The following is a 25,706-nucleotide window of genomic DNA, read 5'->3' as shown; positions in this document are numbered from 1 at the left end:
GGGTAGAATTGAACTCTGTACTTTTGGTGAACTTTTGTCCATTAAGTTTTCGCAACATATTCCAATACGTATTGCTATCATTAACTGATCTTAAAGAGTTAGCTAACTCCGAGTAATATAAATTTTTTTTACGTTTACAAAGTAATTTAAACTCTTTATTTGCACTTGTATATAACTGTTGGATTTCCACTTCTTCATGCCGCTTTGCAGTATTTTTTTTTTTTTTTTTATTTATATTTAAACAAAATGAAGAGTTTAAATTTACAACAACTAGTCATATTGACTAACAAGAGGTTTTTTTTTTATTACAAGTAGGTTTATCTAAGTCTATCTAGGGTGAGCATATAGATACGAACTAGTCATCTCCTTGCTGGTTGAAACGCCTCAAAAGGTCATTAGGTTTGAAGCGGCATAAGCGTCTGTGAGTGACATCACAAAGTAGCGCTGGAATGGTGCTGTTTAAGTGTTGTCTCAGCCTGTCATAATGTTTTTTAGCAGCCTTCTGAATTTCTTGTTTGACAGTAGGTATTTCAAGGTCACGATGTAGATCAGAATTTCGCACATACCACGGAGCGTTAACTGCATCCCTGATTGCTTTGTTTTGAAATCTTTGCATCATATCGATTATATGTTTTTTCGCACAGCCCCAGATTTGGACACCATAGAGCCAGACCGGCTTGAAGACTTGTTTATAGATCATAAGCTTGTTTTGCTGAGATAATTTAGAATTCCTTCCAATAAGCCAAGTTAACTTTTTGTATCTTATTTTTAGCTCATTTAATTTTTTCTTGACGTGTACTTTCCATCTCAGTTTGGCATCTAGACTCATACCCAGATATTTCGCAGAATTTGCAACTGGAATTTTTACGCTATTTAGAAATAATGAAATTTGATTTTCTCTTTTGTTAGTAAAGTCTACATGATTAGATTTTGAACTGTTTACTATCAGCTTCCATTTATTTGTCCACTGTTCAATTTCTTGAAGAGCGATTTGAAGCTTAGTGGTAGACACCTTGTTGTTTGGACCTGTGGCCATTAATACCGTGTCATCTGCAAAAGTTCCAACAATACATCTTGGGTTCACTGGCAAATCATATGTGTACAGCAGGTACAGCAATGGGCCTAGTATACTCCCCTGAGGGACCCCGCGATTTATAGGATATAATTTCGAATACGCGTCAAGTAGTTTAACTCGATAGTACCTTTCGCCAATATACGATTCCAGTAGTTTACAATATTGCTGTGGCAGGATAGTGTTTAACTTATATATCAGGCCAGAGTGCCAAACCCCGTCAAAAGCCTTTGATATATCCAGAAACACAGCTGAACAAGTTTCTTTGTTTTCTAAAGCCTTTTCTATTTCGTGCGTAACTCTGTGTACTTGTTCGATTGTTGAGTGTTTTTTCCGAAATCCAAACTGATGATTTGGGATAAGATTTCTTTGACAAACTACTTTTTCAAGTCTTTTACAGATAAGCTTTTCGAACAGTTTTCCTATGGTTGGCAGGAGAGAGATTGGTCTATATGAAGTTGGAGAATGTTGGTCCTTATCTGGTTTTAGTACCATCACCACTTCAGCGACTTTCCAATAGCTAGGGACATGATTTAATTTTATACTCGCATTAAATATCTGTGCAAGTTTGGCTACTCCTTTTGGAGGTCGCTTTTTCAACACTTCACTAGTTATGAGGTCATATCCTGGTGATTTCTTTAATTTCAATTTTTTGATTTCCCCAGTTACTTCTTTATTTTTTATCCGCATAATAGCTTCATCATCTATGTTGTCATTTGGCTCTATATGATGGGTTTCTTCTTGATTGAAGGTATTACTTAAGTATTCAGCCAAAACTTGTGCCTTTTCAATATTGCTTTTTGCCCATTCATTATTATCTTTTTTTAATGGAGGATTATGAGTGATCGGTCTTTTATATTTTTTCATAGCTTTCCAGAGAGAATAGTTAGTTTTGCTATCATATGTCAAGTTTGATATTTCTTAACATTTTCATTTTTAAAATTACTGATTTCTCTTCTTAATTTTTGAGTGGCATTATTAAGGTTTGTTTTATCTTGTATTAATCGTGATTGTTGCCATTTTTTACGTAATTTTCTTTTATTATAGACTAGATTTAAAATTTCGACCGGATAGTTTTTATCAAATTGCTTACTATTCTGCAGTGGAGAACTGCGCCATGCCGATTTTTGAATTTCGTATTTTGCAGGATAGGTCAATATTTTCATTTATCTGGGCCTTAAAATAATTCCAGTCTGTTAGACGGTTTGTTAGTGTCTGTTTAGGTAGCGTAGATAGAATATTACATCCATAAGTAAGCAATATTGGAGAATGGTCAGAATTTAAGTCAAGTCCTGTTTTAACTTCAATGTCTCTTTTTTGAATTTTATTTACAATAAAGAAATCAATGACATCTGGTAATTTATTTCTATCAGTTGGCCAGTATGTTGGAGAGCCAGTGGAGAGAACTTCAAAACCTGTGGCCTGACATGCTTTAAGTAATTCCTTACCCTTTGTGGTATTTAGTCTTGACCCCCATTGAACATTTTTTGCGTTAAAATCACCACCAATTATTGCTTTATGTTTGTGTAATTTTAATAGATCTATGTATTGTTCATATTTTACGTTATGTCTTGGTGGACTATAGATGGACGTTATTTGTATTTTGGAACCACTCTCTTCGACTGCAACGGTTGTTGCCTGAAACTCTTCATTAGAGAGTTTATTATCTTGATAATGCTTAATGTTGGATTTAATTATAACGGCACTTCCGCCTCTAGCATTATTGCTTGGATGAATAGTATGATAAATATTATAGTTTTTAAAATTGATATACGATTCTTTTGTAAAATGAGTTTCGCTTATTAGGCATATGTCTATATTTTCTGTTTGCAGAAGTAATTCTAATTCGTTTTTGTGTTGAAGCAAACCATTTGCGTTCCATTCCATAATTTTAAGAGCAATCATACAGATGTACAGTTATGTTTTTGTTCTAAGTTGTCTAGGCGATTTTCTATTGCCATTAGTTTTTCAAGAATAACAGAGAGGACATTTTGTGATTCATCAGATATATTTATTTTATGGGCTATGGAGGTTGTTGGCTTGATAGCGTCTGCATATGATACTTTAGCGATTCTTCGACTTGTGTATACTATTGGTCTTTCGATATTATCTGTTTGAACTGGGACAGGACCTTTTTTTGTTTTTTGGTCTCTTAATTTTTGAAGCTCCTTTGCGACTACACAACCGCGATATGACGCTGGGTGTTGCTCCCCACAGTTGCAACATTTTGGGTGACTATCATCGGGTTTTTCACAATTTATAGTTTCATGCTTACCTGCACATTTCACACACCTAGGCTGCTTTTGACAGTAGTTTTTGGTATGGTTGAAAGATTGACATTTGGTACACTGCGGGATAAGTTTAGAGGGTTTTATTGTTTCTATAGATACTATTGTGTTTAATATTTCTTTGATTTCATGGATTTTGTTCGTATCTTCTACTGACTCAAAGGTTAGTATGAACATATCCAGAGGTTTCTTGATTTTAAATTGTAGCTTATTAAGTGCGCTGACAATTTTAAAACCCTTTTCTGTAAGGTCGCCTACAATATCTTCAGGGTCGCATGAGTGATGCAGGTTTTTTGCTATAACTCTTATTGGTCTAACCTGTTTATGTTCATAAGAGTGCCATGAGAGATTTGCTTCATTTAGAGCTCGAGTTACTTCCCGATAATCGTTACCATCGAAAGTGCTAATTTTACATAAGTCGTTATTCATTAGTTTCAGCAAAAATTTATTTTTGCTTTCCTTTGTGATAATTTTTCTTATGTGATTGTAATTATCAGAGACAGTTACCATAATTGGAGGTGGACGAAGCTTGGTTGATGTCTCTTCCGTTTCGTTAGAATGCTTTTGTGTCACATTGTTGAGAATTGGTGACACACTTGGAGATGTAGTAGCTTTGCGCTTTTTTGAGGCTCTTTTATTATTTTTTTTAACGATCCAGTCGGTTTCTCGAGCAAGCTCTTCCTCGTCTGTTTCGTAAGTTATGGTGGTTTGCTCTTTCGGAACATTGTTGTTAGTAAGTTGCGACCTTAATTTTTGGTTTTCACTTTTGAGTTGGATAATTTCTTGATGAAGTTTGCCGCATAAGACTTCTAATTCTCTCATTTTTTTATTAAGAGCTTCAGTATTTTTGTCATTAGTGTGGCTGGTGTTTGTGGACATGTTAATTTCGTATGGAACTATATCTTTTGGACTGTTTGGAGAAGTTATGTTTAAATTATTATTTTTATTACTAATTAATTTAATTTTATTTGCTATAGCAATCTCACTAGCGGTTTTTTTAATGTTTATTTCGGTTTTCGATTTACCTATAGATTTGTTTATAGGTTGATCGTTTATTTTAATGTCTTCTGCATTAAACGTTATGTAGCCATTTAGGCCATTTTCACTTATTAGTGACTGTCTTCGTATATTACTTTTAGAATTGTTCATAAAAATTAAATATTAAAAGAAATAAATTTTTTAGTTTGATGACAACTGATTTTATAGTATATATATAGAATATTAAATTTTTACAAAAGAATTAAAAATATACACTGTGGCAACGCCACTTTTATAAATTGCAACTTTCGTTAAAGAATAAACAACAGTATGAAGTAAATAAAATGTTCGCTTTCGTGCTGACTCGCATTCTGCATCATATCATGCTTGGTTATATTTTCTTTCTAAGTGTTTTGGTTGTAAGGGTTGTGCCGCTCTTTTAATACAATGCGTTAACAATTCAATTCCTCTTTCAGCTGTTAGTTTGTTGTCTTCCATTAAAAATAACTTGTGCTCTAAATTTAGGGCAAACTTATGTGTATTTCGATCTGACCATAACAGCTTCGGGAGTAATTTTAATTCCACCTGTTCTAAGTTTTCAGTGCTTCTACTGCGTTTTCTTCTGTTTCCACTACGTTCTACTAGAACGGTCATTTTACCGTCTTTTTCTGACATTTTTTTAGTATCTTTTATTTTTGTTGATGCCGAAACTTGGAGAACATCAATGCATAGTTTTTGTACTTGTTCACCTAATGCATTGTTCGCCAGTAGAACTTTGAAAATTAAATTTTTCTTTTTGCTTGCGTTTCAGCGTAGAAATCCTTCTACTATCTAGAGCCCTATATGCTTTGAGATTTTCAACTTCTTTTTTTAGATTTTCGTTTTCTTGCCTTAGCGCCATGACATCCTCAGAGAGGTAAGTAATTTTTTCTAAAACTTCTTTGTTACCATCCTTAAATTTATCTTTTAGTTGGTTCACACTCAGATCGCCTATTTTAACAGTACAATTAGAGTAACTCGGTCCGTCGTTAGGCGAGATTTCAGCTAACATCCTTTTAGCCGACGGATTATATGATGTCTTCACGTTTTTTGATGGCGTACGATGCATGCTTGTTAATTGATAAATTTTATTATTTTTATTTGGCAATACTCGAAACAGCTGTATGGTCAGCCAAAAATTCAATTAATTAAAATAATTTAAAAAAATAAATTCTTGTTGTTTCACTTCGAAACCTCTTTATGTAAATATAACAAGTTTCTATTAAAACTATAATAGTCACTTTCGTCTGGAAAATTTGACGTTAAATTACAACTTATTCACAAAAATATGGTTCTCGCCAATAAATATTGGTTCTCGCCCGTGCGACTAGTGGAGTAACATTAGCATGACTTTCTCAGCATTACGTTCCTAGATTAGGTTCTATACATAAGAAAGAACAAATCATGCAACAAATAATGCCTCTACGAATAGAATAGTTTTGAAATTTAACAATTAAAAATAAAAAATATAATTAATTAATTAATTCAATTATTCTACAGCTGGTTTATGATTTCGTTCTAATATAAATACAGCAAGTAAAATTGTTAATAACAAAAATCTCCAGCAAAAATATGCGAACAAAAAAAGTCAAGTACGGCTTTGGATCAGTTGGTTAAGGTGCGCTGATTCTGAGCTTCACATTTGGCAGGACCCGAGTTCGATTCCTGGTACTTGCAGTCTCAAAAATAATTATTTACGAATAATTAAATACAAGAATTATTTCCAAGACCACTGATGATGGGTATTTGGCAATACTCGAAACAGCTGTATGGTCAGCCAAAAATTCAATTAATTAAAATAATTTAAAAAATAAATTTTTGTTGTTGTTTCACTTCTGTTCGAAAACCTCTTTATGTAAATATAACAAGTTTCTATTAAAACTATAATAGTCACTTTCGTCTGGAAAATTTGACGTTAAATTACAACTTATTCACAAAAATATGGTTCTCGCCAATAAATATTGGTTCTCGCCCGTGCGACTAGTGGAGTAACATTAGCATGACTTTCTCAGCATTACGTTCCTAGATTAGGTTCTATACATAAGAAAGAACAAATCATGCAACAAATAATGCCTCTACGAATAGAATAGTTTTGAAATTTAACAATTAAAAATAAAAAAAAATATAATTAATTAATTAATTCAATTATTCTACAGCTGGTTTATGATTTCGTTCTAATATATAAATACAGCAAGTAAAATTGTTAATAACAAAACTCCAGCAAAAATATGCGAACAAAAAAGTCAAGTACGGCTTTGGATCAGTTGGTTAAGGTACGCTGATTCTGAGCTTCACATTTGGCAGGACCCGAGTTCGATTCCTGCTACTTGCAGTCTCAAAAATAATTATTTACGAATAATTAAATACAAGAATTATTTCCAAGACCACTGATGAAGGGTATTTGGCAATACTCGAAACAACTGTATGGTCAGCCAAAAATTCAATTAATTAAAATAATCTAAAAAAATAAATTTTTGTTGTTGTTTCACTTCTGTTCGAAAACCTCATTATTTTTTAACTAATTTGTAAATTACCTTAAAACTATGCTATGTTTCTGTTTTGCCAAATAGATTTACGATTATCCATTAGTTCGAAATATATGGTTTGTGTACCAACTACCTTAAATTTATTTTGTTTATTCTATGTTATTTTACATGCATTACATAAACTATATCTATCATAATTTTTACAATTAAATGTATATTAGTTGTCTCTGTCAACAGTTTGCTTAGCTATTTTTGACTTATTTATACAATTAATTATAGGACTGTCTCTATCAGATTTTTATTACGTTATTAAAAAAAAAAATCGCTCTTATTTGGCTACTAATGTATGATCCACAAAAGAGCGCCTCATTTATTTTATTTAAAAAAAAAAAGCAAAAACACCCGCAAATTGGATGCTTTAAGTTGTGAAAACTATTATTTGATTTAATTACTTTATGCATTTGAAATCGTACCGCAACTTATTGTTCCAACCTTCATTTCCGTTTACTCGTTTTTTCCTTTTAGTTTCCGACGCTGTAAGTTTGATACTTTTTACTTTTTTTTCACTTAAATAAAAGCGACTGCAAAACATGTCCGACTGTTACGTAAGTCTCTATCCAACTCCGGAATTTTATATTTATTGTAAAACGGAGTAGACGTGTTTTTCAGTTGTATAAATAAAGTCGTAGTTTCTTGCACATTAGTAGTCCATACGAGGCACAGAACTAACAACCTAGAAGAAAAGTCCACTTAATCCGAAAAAACGCAAAATTAACAAGGGTTAATAAGCGTTTGGGGAATCATTCTCGTAGAAATATAAAAGGGAAAATAAAGGAAGTTAAAAACAAAACCCACAAAACTAAGAAAGTTTTGGTAAATTTAAAAACAATAATCAGAAAAAATATCAGAAAAAAACGAAGGTCATCTATCTGTCCAGATGAAACAATACCAGGCACTCATATGCGAGATCCAAATAGGAAATAATTTGGTGAAGGTAGAAAAATGTTGGAAAACTCTTGTTTTAAATCACAAAGTGATTTTGAATAAGATAGGCGCAGTAGATTATGAATATTTCAACAAGAACTTGTACACCGACGCTGAGAAGAAGTATAACAATTATATAAAAAAAGGAACATCAAGAGCAGTATTAGGTCCACCATGAAGAGCAGCATCAGGAGCAGCATCAGGGGCAGTATCAGGTTCAGCATCAGAAAGTAAATATGAGGAAGAAACAAAGGCAACACTATATACAAGAGAGTCAATAAAAACATACGATATATTGTTTTGTGAAATAGGAAAATATATAGTCAATATTGAGGGAAGACTTAAGTATGACGATAATTTAAAAAATAATTTAATAAAACATCAATGGAAGGTGAGTTCCTTATGGGAAAGAATTCAACAAACATTAGCCATTGATATGAATGTAAATAATTTGGAGATCGTCCAGGATGAAAAATATATAAGAATTCAAGATGACTACATGTCACTTAGGTTAAATTTGGACGAAAGAATACATAGCATGGGAAAAAATATGGAGGAAGCGTCGAAGATTTCAATTCCTGAAGTATTGCGAATTAAGAAATTTGGAGGAGCCCAAAAAGAATGGATATCCTTTGCAGCAGAATTTAATTTATTTACGCAGTAAAAAAAAAGTGTCAACCTCAATTAAACTAAGGCACTTAAGATCATTGCTGTATGGAGAAGCAAGGTCAATGGCACATCACCTACTGTTGGATAGTGACGAAAACTACGAAGCAGAATGGGAGTTTTTAAAAGAGAAATATGAAAATAAAAGAAATGTATTTTCAACCGCACTTAATGAGCTGATGGATTTACCGGCACTAGATGGAAGAAAACTCCATCAACAGATTTATATCTACAATTAACGAGTGCAGTTTCATCATAAAGCAACAAGCAGCTATATATGATGAAGCTGATGTTATCTTAGCATATATTGTGTTATGAAAATTTAAAGGAGAAGTAAAGCAGCAATACGAACACACCATTAAAAGAAACAGGGAAGTTCTACAATTAAATGATGTCAGGAAGTTTTTGTATGAACTGCAATCCTCATTTTCATTAGAAGAAGTTACAAGACAACCACTGTATAAAGCCCGGGAGAATCAAATGAATCAATTTTGTAAATATTGCAATAAACCAGGACATTTCATGATAGAATGTTATATGTTCAAAAAACAAACGCCAGAGGAAAAAAAGAAAATTTTGATAAAACTAAATATATGCCAAAAATGTTTTAAACATGACTCTGCAACTAAATGTGACAAAATAGTGTCATGTCACGAGTGTAAAGGAAATCATCATACACTATTAAATCAACAAAAAGAAAATAAAAAAATTGGAAGAATTTCAAAAAATATGACCACCAACACAAAAAAAGATACTGTTCTTGCTACAGCTATGGTTAACGTAAGTACAGTAAATGGAGAGAAAATATTATTAAAAGCTCTAGTAGATAGCGGATTCCAAACAACATTAGTATCAGAAGTAGTACAAACTTTAAGATTACCGAAGATTAAAACAACAACGAAAATCACAGGATTTTCATCCAAACATGTAGAGTTATCAAAATTTAAAGTAAATTTGGAAATCTCGACGCGGTAGAAGCCATTGTAATGTCAAAACTACATAAATCTCTTCCAAGTAAATCATTCGAAATATCATCGATGAAATTGAATAAGTATACTTTAGCAAATCTTTGTTTTAACATTGAAGGCACAATCGACATTATAATTGGATCAGATTTGATACCTGAAATTTCACAAACAAAAATTCGAAAAATTAATGGAATGATCTTGCAAGTGACTTCTTTGTATGGATAGTTTCAGGTAATATAGAGCGTACAGCAAGTGCTACAGTAGATATAGCAGATCTAGATCGGTTTTGAGAAATCGAAGAAGAAGCAGAAGACATCAGCAAAGAAAATTAACGATGTGAAGAGCACTTCAAAGCAAATACTAAACGAACTGAAGATGGAAAATTTACTGTAGCAATTCCTTTCAAAGATGATAAACAACTAGGCAACTCCAGGAAATTAGCAATGGCAAGATTATTAACCCATTTCGTACCTCCGTGTGGTACACCACACGGCTAACTTTGAAAATTATTTAAAAATATATAAAAGTAATTAATTCAATGTTTTTTATTTTTGTTACTTTGATATCTTAATAATATATAAATACATATTTCGAACAGTTTTCATCTGTTCATGAGTTTATCTGGTCAGAAAAAAAAGTGTCCAAAAAATGCTTTTTTTAATCAAATGAAAATTAAAATAAAAAAAATAAAAACTAGTATATTTGTTATAATATTGGTTCACAAAAGTCCAAACATAATTTTCGTAATATTTGCCGACGCCTTAGTAACAGTTTCTTGCCACCAGACGCCGGCAAAAAAGGCTGGGCCCCATAACAATATAATGATGAAACAATGCCATATAAATGTTTGTCGATAGATAATGAAATAAAATGAGACTAATCTCTCTAATAAATATGATACTCTTCTAATTAACTTAAACTTGTGTTTTTTACTATGCATTATAGTAATAAGTCTATTTTAATATTTAATTGCTGGTTGAGTTAGTCTGAATTTGATTGTTAAATATAGGGCTTACATTTATTCATTCTAAAGGTTCTGTCGTCAATTTTTTACTGTAAATAAAATTATAATGTTGTGCCCAAGATATTTAAGAAATCAGGAACTATTACATATTATTGACAATTGGTACTCCGCTACCAAGTGCCAAGTGACACTCCGCTACCTATTGAATAATAATGTTTGCCACCTGATAATGTTGCTGGTGAATCGGATAATGAAATGATTGACTACGGAAGTTGTATACGAATCAAATGCACAAGATTATGGTGGTGTTGTAGAAATGCCTGAGTCGCAACTATTCAGATTGGAATTTGTAAAACCAATACGTTTCGGTTATAAGCTATGAACCCTTTCTGTGGATAGTGGGTATATCTTCCAATTTCTGCCATACTGCAGTGCAACTGACAAATACAACAAACAATTGGGAATCGGTGCATTTGTTGTAAAGGAATTATTGAGCCATTGTGAGTATCCATTACAACATACTGTATGATTCCGTTGAACCCATAGTAAATGTGTTACACTATAGCAGAGAGAATAAAAAGGTTGGCCTCGCAGCTTCAAGTTATCAACAGCTACTACCGACTCATGGGCGGCGTCGATTTGCATGACAATGGAGTATCGGGAATAGAAGCAAAAAGGGGTGGTGACCATTATGGGTACAGTGTTTAGATAGCGCTGTAGTAAACGCTTGAAAACTAAATTTGCTTTGTCGCTGCTTCTACCAACACAAAACCGATACCTCATTAAGACTTTAAGAATTTCATCGCCAGAAATCTTGCATCAGAGAACTCAATGTTCATTACAGAAACTACCTCTTATCTCCCGGGAAATTAAAAATCGCCACCGCTGAATTCCATAAAAACTCAAAATCGCCACCGCTGCATTGTTTGTAGACCAAAAGCCACAGTTTTTACCTGTGAAAAGTGTTATTTAAATGGTCATGTAGAAAATTGCTTTAAAATTTCCTATGAAAATAAACAATATTACATTGAATGTAGACAAAGACGCAAGTAAACTTATTTTTACATAATACAATACATATGTAATAATTCAAATATATTTTTTGATTAGTAAATACTTAAAAAGCATAACACATAAAATTTAATACTTACACGTATTTTATACAACTTAAAATGATACTTACTTCACCATAAATGTAACTAAATACCATATTTGCGAATAAAACACATATAAAAGTGTTTGTACTATCGAAGAGAGAAAAATGTGCTATTGGTCCCAGCGTGTAGTTGACCACAGGCACTTTCCCGGAAAACTACTTTTCAAAAAAAAAATTTATTTATGCAGGGAATATTTTTAACTTAAAATAAGACTTTTCTGAAAATTTCACCATAAAATTCCAAGTTTGAACTTGCCTGGTACTTAATGGGTTAAGTATGGAAAGAAAATTTGTTCAAAATCCATCTCTAAAAGAAGAGTACTCCAAACTTAGGCTATATGAAACCAGCAAATTCGTTTAATAAAGGAAAATATTACATGCCTCATCAAGCTGTTATTAGAAATTCAAGTAACACGACTAAACGGCATAATGATGGTTGGTCCCCGCTTACAGAGAGACATTTTTGAAATAATTGCTAAATGGAGAAAATGGCAATTTGTTCTAGCTGCAGACGTGGAAAAAATGTATAGGCAGACAAAAATTTCTAAAGAAGACCAGGAGTACCAACATGTTCTTTGGAGGGAACAACCATCGCATCCAATTAAAGAACGTAAATTGACAACTGTAACTTATGGTATAGCATCAGCACAATTTTTAGTGGTAAGAGCATTGCAAGAAATGGCACGTGATTCAAAGCCGAATTACAGGATACAGGAATTAATTAAAAATGATTTCTGCATAGACGATTTACTGACAGGAGGCGATTCAATTGAGAGAATTTACAAGATCACCTACAAAAATATGGGTTTCACCTTAAAAAATGGCTTACCAACAATAAAAAGGTAGCATTGCAATTTAACGCAAAGATCACTAATAATATTGTAAATATCACCGAGAATGAAGTAACTAAAACTTTAGGGCTGCAGTGGGATCCTGCAACAGACTGCTTTTCATTTAAGATTAATGTAGATATAAAAAATATAGCAACAAAACGAATAGTTTTGTCAACTATTGCAAAAATATTTGCTCCGATAGGATGGCTAGCACCAATAATAATTGTGGCAAAATTATTAATTCAACAATTATGGCTAAATAATAAAAAATGGGATGATCAATTAGAAGATGACGCAGCTAAAATTTGGTATAAGTACATAGAACAACTATCAATGATTGAGAAAATAAAGAGACCACGTTGGATTAAGTCAACAAATGAAGCAAAATTTATCAACAAATGAAGCAAAAAAAAATGATTCTACATGGATTTGCAGATGCTTCAGATAAGGCATATGCAGCTGTTTTGTATGCAGTCGTTAATGGAATAACTACTATCGTTGCAGCCAAAACAAAGGTTAACCCTATTAAAAACAGGAAAAATATACCAAAATTGAAACTCTGTGCAGCACATCTTCTAGCAAAACTAATTGAAAAAACAAAGCTAATCATAGATAATAAGGTCCAAATATATGCATGGAGTGATTCAAGAATCTGTCTGGCATGGATAAAAAATAATAAAAACAAAGAGAAATTCATAAAGTCAAGAGTTCCTGATATTCAAAAATTGTTGCGTAACATTAACTGGAGATATATACTACTGATAATCCAGCAGATGTTGCGTTGAGAGGAATACATCCAGAAAAATTACAATATTGATATTGAATTCCAGACTGTACAATTGGTAATTTGGACCGGTTAAAGTTTTTACAAAAATTAAGAATGGATTTTTGGAAAAAATGGAAAGAGAAATACTTGGTGACACTGCAACAACGAAATAAATAGCAGAAAATATGGGAAAATTATAAGAAGAGACAAGTAGTTATAGTTAAAAACGAATTGATTCATCCAGCAAAATGGCCAATGGGAAAAATAGAGGAAATACATCTCGATAAAAACCAAAGATGGCTGCATAAAAAGACCAATAGTCAAGACTTGTCCACTAAGAATTGAAGAAAACATATTCGAAGTGGAATCAGGATATAAGCATGTGTCACACATATCAACAGCTGAACATAAAAAGAAGCCAGCAAAATTAAGAAAGGGTTACAACATTTTAAAGTATTTCTTTGCGCTATTATGGTTATCTACAGGCAACGCTGAAGTAATTCGGAGAGGATCAGTAAATTAACTTAGCTAAAATACCTTCCTATACATGGACAAAATTGGAATAGTTCATCGAGTATCAACACCATGGAACTTAGTAGTTTACTATAATATGCAACCGTATTTTAAAGCAGTAGACCACAAAGAATTTCTAATAACATCGCTACAAGGAAATATGTCTTAAGCTGAAATCATTCGAAGATCAATGCAAAACTACGGTGACCAACATGGGAAACAGAATTTCCGAACTAAAGGAAAACGATAAATTATTCAATCATCGAAGCAGTAGTCGTAAAAAGAGAGCTCGTTTTGGATTCATTAGTTCTTTGTTTCATGTTTTGTTTGGAGTGTTAGATGAAAATGATAGAGAAGTTATTGAAAATAATATGAGGAATGTTCTGTCAAATCAACAGATCAAAACCATCTGATTAAGCAGCAAACTATAGTAGTGGAATTTACTGTTAATATTTTAAAGAAAACAACCAATGAAGTCAATGATCACTTTGCAAAAATGTACATCGAAGTAAATAACATCAGAGAGACACTTAAAGAACACTATATGGTTTATCGAGAAACAATTAATTTCTTGATGATGATCAAGAATTTAGAAAACTTTTTAAAAGAAGCTGAAAAAATTCAAACTCTAATCATTACATTGCTAATTGATATCAACCATGGGAAGATAAATACAAATCTGATAAAACCCTCCAAATTGGAGGAGGAAATCCGAAAAACACCTACAGATGTATCTTCAAAGAAAATATGGAATCAGAAGTCTGGATTGAATTAAAATCAAAATCTAGTTGGTTGTACAGCTACAAAGAGAATGCATCAGTCCATATCTATTGTTTAAATGAGATGCAGGAAATACTACCATTGGGTAGGAAAAGAATACTATCACTCAACAAAGGTTGTACAGGAAGCATTGGCAGAACAACGCTTACGGCATCAGCAAGAATAAATACTAATCTACAGGATGGCTTCAGAACGTGTTTGTTAAAGGAAACAGATAACTCTACTGGTGAATTTATGCACCCATCGGACCATTATCTAATCAATCAAACGATGCAAATTAAGGAATTAGAAAGGAAACTGGGCATTCTTAAAGAAGATAAGCTGCAACTCAGAGAACTTGAATGGCATCATATAGGTGCGCATACAGCACTAGGTATTTCATTAGCATTAGCTATGGTTCTAGTAATATTATTGTATAAGCAATTTGGTTGTAAAAAGAAATCTGAAAAAATTAATATAGTTTTCTCGGCAGGAGATTCTGGCCCCTTGCAGAATGTTTAAATTTGAATATGTGTCTACGCGCCAATTACCTAAATAACATATTCAGTTATTTGGGTATTAAATATTTTAGTATTTTATTTAATATTTTAGTAAATTAAATTATTTTCTAACAAGGGTTTTTCAAGGCCTTAAAATATTTCGTTACCAAGGTTCTTTTAAACATTAAAATATGAAATGTAATAACAGGGATTTATTTAAAACAATAGGATCAGTTAAAAATATGAAATGTAATAACAGAGATTTATTTAGAATAGGATCAGTTAAAAATGTAAAATGTAAATTAAAGGAAAAGGAAGTAATTAAAGGTAACAAAGAACAAGGTTAAAGGAAATGTATATCTAAAAGAAAAACCCAAAACTAATCAAAACTAATTATTAAACTATGTAAAATTTAGTATTTGAGAACAAAAAAAAAAAAAGTAGTAGTTTCTTGCACAATATTAAAAGTTTGAGTCTTTTTTTGCATACTCTAGTTATTTACAGGATATAGGATAAGGAACCAACACCAAACACCGTACATTGTATAAGAAATTAAAAGAATTTATAGCAAAAATATATCATACCCTGTACATGTTTGTGATGCTTATGATGATCGCTATGTTTAGACTCATATTTTTGTTTGTTATCTGTAGTTGACGTCTCCGATTTCGTAATGTCTTACAAAAATAATTTTTTGAGTTGGCAAGTATGAATTTAGTAATGCATGATAATAAAATTTAAAACATGAAAGAAATAATATAATTTCGCACTTTTTAATCTGAAACTAAAAAAATTGTCATAACCTTCTTATTTCATTTTTCAGTCGCAAAAAACAGCTTAACATCATTTAAGGTCCGTTGTCATACAATTTTATTTAAATTAAAAATAATAAATATAAGATGTCGCAAGTCGCTGATCTACGTACAATTAAAAAACGAGATTATAAAACAGTTTTAACAAAAAATTATTAAAATTTTGCTTTGCTTTGCAAAGCAACCATACCAACAACTATTAAATGCATGTTCTTTTCTTACTTGCTTTAATAGAAATGTACAAATTTCTTTTAATATTATACTAACAAAGTTTATATAATCCAGAAAATGTGTTTATGTTGGTAAGCAAATTGTTATTGCGAACCTATTGATGGCCTATTTTAAGAAAAAACTCGTCAAATTTAAGAACGTCTTGCAAAATCTTACTAAATTTAATTTTTTCAGTGAAAGTCAAGTAAAATTGAATATGAAAATAATGTCATATTTTTTTTTACTGAAAAGAGCAATTTACGCAGAAAGTATTGGAAATTTTTAAAGTATTAATCTAGTAAATTATAAGATTTTATTTCTACTGACCGTTTTGTTTGAGTAAAAATTACATTTTTTAAATATAATATGTATTTTTTATTAGTTTCAATTTTCAAATTTTCGAGAGCATTTGAGACAGCGTAACATCCCTGTCGAAATTTGAAAATGCTACACAGACTTTACTCATACATTTTTTTTCAAGTAAAATTTGTATTCATGTGTGAATCAGCTGTTTTGGTTTTAATTTCAATTTTTGTGTTGTTTTTTGCGCGGAGTTAATGTTCTACCACATAGGGGTAGTATTTGCTCAATTTAAGCGGCCAAAAAACCAATTTTTGAAATTAATTTTTAATAAAAATTTTTAAATGGGAACTTATTAAATAGAATACGCTAAAAGATTATGGTTTTTTTAGTTTTCTTTGTAGTGTCATTCGCATGAACAACTGATTTGAAGTGGAGCATTTTAAAATGTAAATTTTTGCTTGAGTTGCAACTTACGCTAGTAGCTAATAAAAAATAATATTAATACTGACAACATTTTTGAAAGATATAAATTATGACACTGTTTAAAGCAGGTAATTAGAGATCTACTTATAAAATTTATTGTAGATATTCTGTTTTAGTGCTATTGCGGCGTTAATCTAAAAGTTGCTATTTGAATGAATTATTTCGATCTAAGCGAATGCATTATAGTTAAAAAGTTATAAAATTCCGCAATATTCCACTATGATATTAACTGCATTATAAAGGTGGAAGTTTCTTTATTTAAGAAAAAAACTTTGGCTGCGAATTTTTGAAGCAATATTTTGCATTGCTTCGTATACAAAACGAGTAAACATAATATTTAGATAATGTTGGAGAATAAATATTGTTATGTCTGAAATATAAAGGTCTGTAACATTGAAACATTGAAGATAAAGTTAATATTTACTAATTTTTGTGAGTATTTGAAACCATAGTCAAGCGCACCAGCAGTAATCAGTGTACTCATGAGCAGCGTTTATGATCTATGTATACTTTTTGTTTCCGTGTAATCTTTCCATAATTAAATTTTATCACTTTGTATTTAGGTACTTCAGGGGTCACAGCAATAAGTAGAGCATATATATTAAGCATAATGCAAAGCTGCAAAAGCTCTAATATTGATGAGAAGGTTAATTTTGCCTTTTTGGCCTTTTGGATTAAAGTATAACAGGGTAAAACTTTTTATTACTTTGTCTTACTATTAGGTTCAGCATACAAAATCACTGCTACTTGTACCGAAATCAATTTACAAGACCTTTTGAATCATACAGCAACAAGAATATTGGAATATCTTCAAGAAGTGATTAAATCATTAGAACAGAATGATTTAAAAAACTTAACACACGTTTGTAAGTGGGATTGTGATGGATCACAAACATAATTTACTGCTTACCATGGTAGATGCTAAAGTATGCAATGCTCTCATACATACTAGTTCTACTATGAAATGCTATATATGTAACAAAACTTCAAAGGATTTTAATGATTTGACTACAGCTCTACCAATAAACGAAAACTCTCTAACGTTTGGTTTATCAATTCTGCATGCGAGAATAAGACTATCAACAGAAATCACGAGTATAGATCCAAACCTAATTTTTCGTTTAAAAGTAATTTTGAAAGTTATATCGAGTGGATATCACATTGATACTGAAAAATTTAATCAATATGCTTTCGATACAGCGAAGCTGTACGTAATGTTGTATCCATGGTATCCTATGACGCCTACTATGCATAAGATTCTTATTCATGGAGAGATTGTCATTAAAAATGCACTGCTGCCTATGGGACAACTGCCAGAAAAAGCGGCAAAAGCACGTAATAAGCATTTCAGACTGTATCGTGAGAACTACGCACGAAAATTTTCTCGGGAGTCCTGCAATACAGATATATTAAATAGACTGTTATTAACTTCAGATCCTCTCCTGTCTGGATTGAGAGCAAAGCCAAAAAAACCATCACAGCCTTTCACAAAGGAAGCGTTAGAAATGCTTCTTCCAACTAATGAACTGGAAGACACTATAATGTGCTTAAGTGAGAAGGATAAACTTAGCTCAGATAGCGAAATATTAAGTTTTTAAATATTTTAAATCTTTTTAAAATTACACTTATTGTTCTAAGATAAGAGCATAAAAATGCATGCTTTCAATCATAATTTTATTGTTGTTAGGTAAACGAATATGTTTAGCCAAAACGTCACATTAAAAAACTGAAATATTTTTATTATTATAATAATATTTATAATTATATTTATAATAATATAATAAATAATATTTATTTGTTTTAATATCCTACTCGAATTCTGAATTGAGAGAAGCTGCTTGCCATACATATGCAACATTTTATCAAGCACAGTGTAATTTTTTCAGACATTATTAATTATTTTGTTTAATTTTTTTGTTTTAGCAACTTTAAAAGTCATGAAGTAGCTTTACATAACATTTTGAGTTAAAAATCATACAAAAATAATTTTGGCCGCCTAAATTGGTCAAATACCCCTGTGTGCAGACTTTACACAAAATCTGTGTAAAGAGCGAAATTTGGCACTTTATTTGTTTTACGCTCTCAGTTTGTACTTTACTTGTGTTTTACTTGAGTTTTACTATTTTTACTATTATGTTACTATTATGACCTTATATTTCACAGTGTGTGGAATATCAATTATTTATTTTATAATTATTTATTTATATCACAGTATGTGTTTATAGCAATGCATAGATAAAAACAATTTAAATAGCAGTAGAGTTGATTCAGAGACTATATTTACTTCTACTCGGCGAAGAAATATATGATGGCTAAGGTCTTAGCAGTATATTTATTTAACTACTCTTACTTTATTTTGAAAAATATTGTTCGAAAAATATCTTTTTTTTTTGGACGGATGCTTAATACTTTATTTATTGTTATCCTGTTCATTTACTAATTCCAAATAATCTCAATTTTTCGATTCACTTAGATATGCAATTATATTAGAAATTGTTTCATCATACAATTTTTCCGCGATGACAATAAAAATCGTTTTAAACAAAGTTAAACAAATTAACAAAAGAGAAGAAAGAATTACTAGAGGTCTAAAGACAAAAAAATGTATTTAATTTTATCACAAGATTGAGTGCTACAAAGGTTACAAATTATTCCTTATGGAAAGCGACAAAGAGTAGTAATCGTGCCATACTATATTGCACACCGTTAGAAGAAGAAGATAAGACTTGTGGGCGCACAAACCAAGAAAAAGCAACTGTTCTCGCTGAGTATTTTAAAAGCACATTTACAAACCCTAACAATGATTCAAACCATATACTACCCAAGAACCTGACCCAGAAGAACGTTAAAATTAAAAAGACAACAACTGCTGAAATAAAAAACATCATCGCCGTTAACATCAACCCAAAAAAATCACCAGGTTATGATGACATCATCGCCGTTAACATCAACCCAAAAAAATCACCAGGCTATGATAACATAACTGGTAAATTCGTTTTAGAATTGCCTGTAATAAGTATCATTTACATTAGAAACATTAGAAAATACCTAAACCAAACAAAAATGCTTCAGTTATCAACTCTTACAGACCGATCAGCTTATTACCCATCTTATCTAAACTATTCGAAAATACTCTTTTCTCACGACTGGAACCAATAATACAAGAAAACAATCTATTGTCAAATCACCAATTTAGATTTCGTAAAAAGCATTCTACTATTCAGCAAATTCATCGGGTGGCTAGTAAAATGCAATGAATATAGACTCTAAGAAGATCACTGTGGATGTGTTTTTAGATGTAACTAAAGCATTTGACAGCATCTAGTACGAAGGATTGCTTTACAAACTAACAGGAATATTGCCGACCGATTTTTATTTACTAATGAAAAGCTACCTTTAAAATAGATGCTCCTTTGTGCAATATCAAAGCGACACATCCAACATGATAAAAGTAGAAGCCGGTGTCCCTCAAGGAAGTGCTTTAGGCCTGATTCTGTATCTACAATACACTGCAGACATTCCTAAGCCTAAAAGTAAAGAAATACTAGTTGTAGCGTTTGCTGACGACACTGGACTTTTATCATCAAACCATGACATCACAAAAGCAACTGCAATCCTTTTCAAAATCATCTAAACGAAGTTATATATTAGTCTGACACCTTGGGAAATTTGAAGAACAGAGACTGAAACAGAAACTAAACATTGATATACCAAGAAAGAAGAAGAAATACTTGCAAGAAAGCATGCTATTAGACCAAAAGCTGACTTGGAAGGAGCACATAATTCAGAAGAAAAGGAAGCTCATCGAAGATTTGCAGACCAATATTGGTTTCTTGGTAAAAATTCCAGTTTGTCAATTGATAACAAACTACTAATTTACAAAAATGTTCCGATTTGGAAATATGGAATTAAAATATAGGGAACCACCTGTAAGACGAATATAAATACTAACCAAAGGCTGCAATCAAAAATCCTATGAACAATAGTAGATGCTAGATGGTACATCAGAAACGACGATATTCACAAAGACCTGAAAATCCCTACTATTCATGAAACAATTCAAAAAAGCAGTGCTGTGCTAACCAGTTATTTTAATTGCTGCAGCACACAAACTGGAAAATAAGAAGACTTTCTGCCTAGAAACTAGGGTAAAAAAAACGTCTAAAAAGTACACTTCCAATCTACTTAAGTATTAAGTATTAAATTAAGTTGAATTTTTTACTTCACAAAAAAAAATTATTTATATATGGAAATTGTACGAAATGTATTAAAATTGTATGAAATGTATTAAAAATCTTAAATGATGATTTAAGATGACTCAAACTTTCAAATTTCATTTGTTTAAAGTATTACTAGATATCTATAATAGCTGTAATATAATAGAATACAACCAAAAAAAAAAGAAAAACCTGTCATGTTCTATTTATAACCAGTGAACGAAAATAAACAGTATAGTATCATAGTGTACTGCTCATGTCCAAAACACATCAAAAAATTTTGGGAATTTATGTTCGCGAACAGACCCTCAAACAGTACACAGAAAGTGAAAGCGGCATGTCCGAAACACTAAAATAATGTACTGTTTCCGATATATCATCATGTAAAAATTTTAATTATTGCGTTGTTTTCTTTTCACAAATATTTTGAAGTAAAACAATTATTATGTTTTTATATATTATTGTCAAATATTTTTTTTAAATAAATGCTGACAGGTATGCAAGTGTTATTAAGTTAATATATTATTTATTTAATCCATATGCAATATAAATTTATTATTTTACTGTTACTAATAACAGCTGATTTAATATCTAATGATTGTTCAGATCTTTATAGGTTTTTTACTTTATAATTACTCAAAGTTTGTTATGATATAAAACAAGTAACAATTATAACTTATTATCACTATACCTATTACTTTTCCATTGACATTATTTTGTAATACTGTGATCAAAAAAGAAGAATTAAATTGGGATTTAAGTAAACGGGCTTTTTGATGCTCGTAACGTTTTGTGTAGGTTGGTAGTATTCTCGCAGACTAAAAAATTTCATAACAATATCTTCATTTTTCTAATAGTTGCGTACGCGTTATCTAAACAACAAAAAGTTGATTGGTTTTTTCAATGTTCAATTTTGTTCAGCCACTTCAGTTCAAAGTAATAGTGATTTCCACATTCACCTAGAGTTTAGCTCAGTTCATGTTAGTCATGCAAACTACTCTTAACGAAATATGTCTTTCACAAACTAATAATTGATAGAAAATGTACTGTTTTTGACAGAGTAAACAATTTTGTTTTTTTACGGGCTAATTGGTCAAAAGTTTATTATTTAACTTTAAAAACAAATTTTTATTTTTAAAAAATTTAATTTTGACCGATATTTCGACTATAATCTATAGTCATCATCAGAGTACAACCCTTAAAAAATTATGTTGCAACGACGAAGTAATATCGACTATTTAATGTTTCAATTTCCACTTTGTTCCCATTCTGTAATATACGTAGTACTTAATAAAGTTTTTATCTTTTCTACTTCACTTTTGAATGTAGCATTCAGCCAAACGTGTATTGAATTTATTTTTTTCAATAGGTTATGGGCCCAGACCCATCACAACTGCGCTTTGCATTTCAATCTTAAAGTAAAAGTTCATTGTTCGTGCGTGAAATAAAGAGTAAAATAAGTTTTTGAATTTCGAAAAGAAATTGCGTAAAAAAATTGCAGAAATGGCAGGAGTCGTGCGTATCGAGCTTCTAAATGTAGAAAATTACAACACTTGGAAGCTACATATGCGTGCAGTTTTAATTAAACATGATCTATGGGCCTACGTAAACGGAAGTAAACAGTGTCCAGCTGAGGCTGCATCTGCAGCTCTGTGGAGGACAAATGATGAAAAAGCATGTGGCGATATCATGCTAGCAGTCAGTGCACCAGAGTTAAATCTCATTGCTGAGTGTACATTTTCGCAGAAAATGTGGCAGAAACTGAAAGCGACGTACGAGTCGAAAGGCCCCGCTCGAAAAGCGACATTGTTTAAAAAGAGTTGCGCTCTCACGAATGAAAGAGGGTGATTTAGTAAGAAATCATCTTAATGATTTTTTTGATGCTGTTGCAAAACTGAAGGCATTGGTGTTGAAATCGGAGACGAATTGCTAGCAATTTTATTACTGTACAGTTTACCAGACAAATTTGAAACATTCCGTTGTGCACTTGAAACACGTGATGATTCACCAAAGCCAGAAGTGCTTCGTGTAAAAATACTAGAAGAGTGGGAATCAAGGAAAGCAAAAAACAGAGCTGACAGCGATACTTTATATGTAAAAAATACACCAAAGACAAGTATGTGTAACAAAAACAGAAACAACAATGATCGATACACAAAACGCACAGAAACGAAAAGAAATTTTTGCTGTCACAAATGTGGCGGTCACTATGCAAAAGAGTGCCGTTCGAAAAATGACTGCAATCAAAGAGCTAATAAAAGCGAAGTAAAAAATTCCTCTTTAAGAGCAACAGAATCATTTTTTTGGAAATGGAAATGATAACTGGTGTTTGGGCAGTGCACTTCCCACATGAGCTCCGACAAGAATAATTTTGTTGATATGGTAGAATTAAATCAAGTGTTGAATTTAGCCAACAACGATTCTACGAATATTACTGGCACAGGTGACATAGAAGTAAAAGTAAACGAAAAAGGTTATAAAAGGAATATAACATTAAGAAATGTGCTCTATGTATCGGATTTGCGTACAAACTTGTTGTCGGTATCAAAAATAACAGACAGAGGATTTGAAGTACATATTCGTAAAAATGATGCAAGTATTATTGATAAAAATGAAGAAGTATTGTTCACTGCAGAATGAAATGGTAATTTATATTTTATGAAAAACCATACAATTATTATTACAGTGCATTTATATCTGAAGATAAAAGTGCAATAAGACTATGGCACTGTAGAATGGGCCATCTGAACGAACGTGATTTAAAGCAAATGGCAAAAAACGGCGATGTAACGGACTGAAAATAAATTCAAAAGATAAATTACTAGATTGTGAAATATGTGTAAGTGAAAAACTAACACGCACAATTTATTCGAAAAGTATCGGTATTCGTACAGAAGATTTATTAGAAATCGTGCATAGCGACATATGCGGTCCGATGCGGTGTACCTCAAATGGCGGTAAAAACTATTTTGTAATATTTATTGACGATAAATCGCGTTGATGTGAAATTTACTTTATTAAACTAAAATCAGATGTATTCAAAGCATTTAAAAAATTTAAAAACGCGGCAGAGCCATTCACTGGTAAGAAAGTAAAAACGCTGAAAACTGATAACGGATTCGAATATTGAATAAAGCGATAAAGCGACGCTTAACAGCACCGTATACTCCACAGCAGAACGGAGTAGCCGAACGTAAGAATAGAACACTTGTAGAGATGGCGAGGTGACTAATGAAGCAAGCTGGTATTCCTCTTTCATTCTGGGCTGAAGCAATAAATACCTCATGTTACATTCGAAATCGGTGTATTACAAAATCTACAGGAGAAGTGCCTCATAAGTCGTGGACTAGAAAAACTCTAACTGTGACTCACATGAAGGTGTTTGGTTCAAAAGCATATGTGTTAAACAAGAAGAAATCAATGGGTAAATTCGAATCTCGATCGGAACAATGTGTATTTATCGGATATTCATCCGAATCTAAAGCTTACCGCTTATGGTCCAAAGACAAAAAAGATATAATAATTAGTCAAGATGTGAGATTTATAGATGAACCTGGATTTAAAAACGAATACGAAGAAATATTCAAATCGCAGAGTCATACTATTAACATTGAAACAAAACCAAACGTTGCCCCATCGAGTGAAGCTGAAACAAGTGACAGTGAAATGTGTGAAACGACAACGAAACGTGGTACGGGTCGTCCAAAGAAGTTAAAAGCGGGTTTGCGAGGAAGGCCGAAAAAAATTTATCAACTACCTAGAGATGTTGGGTTTATAGACAACAATCCTGACACTGAGTACGAAGACGACAATTTTGAAATAAGTGAATTGGCGTGCATTAGCATAGATGAAACTCCGCCAAATTGGTCCACAGCGAATACCAGACGCGATGAAATAGAATGGGCAAAGGCTATTGAAGATGAATATTTAGCATGAATCTCAAACGAAACTTGGGAAATCGTGGAGAAAGAAACCCAGTGAACATAAAACAGTCGGAAGTCGTTTGGTACTACGAACTAAAGAAAATGGTGAGAAAAAAGCACGCCTCGTAACTAAAGGCTACGCTCAACGACAAGAGGAGGATTGCCATGATACTTACTCGCCAGTGGCACGCTATACATCAATCCGCTTGCTTGCAGCATTGGCAGCTGAAATGGACTTGGAGATTCACCAAATGGACGTGGTCACTGCTTATTTTAACGGAGAGCTTGAAGAAGTAATATACATGGAAGTACCAGAAATGCTAAATAAAGTTTTAAATAAAATAAAATCAGGTAAACCAACAGGTTATCAGGGTGTAACAAAGCATAGTAAAAATGTCGAAGAAACAACTGATAAATGGTTTAAAGCATTGCAAAAGAAGAACCCTGTATACTTGCTGAAAAAGGCGTTATATGGACTGCGACATTCGGGTCTAATGTGGTACAATCGTTTAACAACTAAATTGAAACAACTTGGTTTAAAAGCTTCAATGCAAGATCCATGTCTTTTTATCAAACAAAAAGGTAAACAATTATTAATAATTATCATATATGTAGTTGCTCTATTACTAGCATCAAACAACAGCATGTGGCTGAAAAGCACAAAACATGTATTAAGCGAATCTTTCGAGATGAAAGATATCGGTCCAGTAAAACGTTGTGTGGGAATTGACTTCCAGCAAAACTTGGGGTCACATCAAATTATTTTGACAAAACTAGACTATATTC

The 25,706-nt window shown here is 31.9% G+C and overlaps 2 protein-coding genes across 2 annotated transcripts in view; one reads left to right on the top strand and one right to left on the bottom strand.

The window, feature by feature from the left end:
- Positions 1 to 12,033: 12,033 nt before the first annotated feature.
- Positions 12,034 to 12,447, top strand: LOC119675444. The gene has a single exon (XM_038086644.1). The coding sequence runs from the start codon at positions 12,034 to 12,036 to the stop codon at positions 12,445 to 12,447; it is 414 nt and encodes a 137-aa protein (XP_037942572.1).
- A 3,077-nt stretch (positions 12,448 to 15,524) lies between these two features.
- LOC119675443 (very low-density lipoprotein receptor) overlaps positions 15,525 to 25,706 on the bottom strand; it is a 134,769-nt gene continuing 124,587 nt past the window's right edge. Inside the window, exon 12 of the mRNA XM_038086643.1 lies at positions 15,525 to 15,649. Coding sequence (XP_037942571.1) covers positions 15,525 to 15,649 — 125 coding nt within the window. The remainder of the gene's footprint in view (positions 15,650 to 25,706) is intronic.

This window comes from Teleopsis dalmanni, chromosome 2 (genome assembly GCF_002237135.1).
Source record: "Teleopsis dalmanni isolate 2A chromosome 2, ASM223713v2, whole genome shotgun sequence".
Lineage (NCBI taxonomy): Eukaryota > Metazoa > Arthropoda > Insecta > Diptera > Diopsidae > Teleopsis > Teleopsis dalmanni.
This window is presented reverse-complemented; position numbering and strand designations above follow the sequence as displayed.

Excerpts from the sequence above, each read along its gene's own strand:
- LOC119675444 (XM_038086644.1), top strand. The coding sequence starts at position 12,034 with ATGGTTGGTCCCCGCTTACAGAGAGACATTTTTGAAATAATTGCTAAA.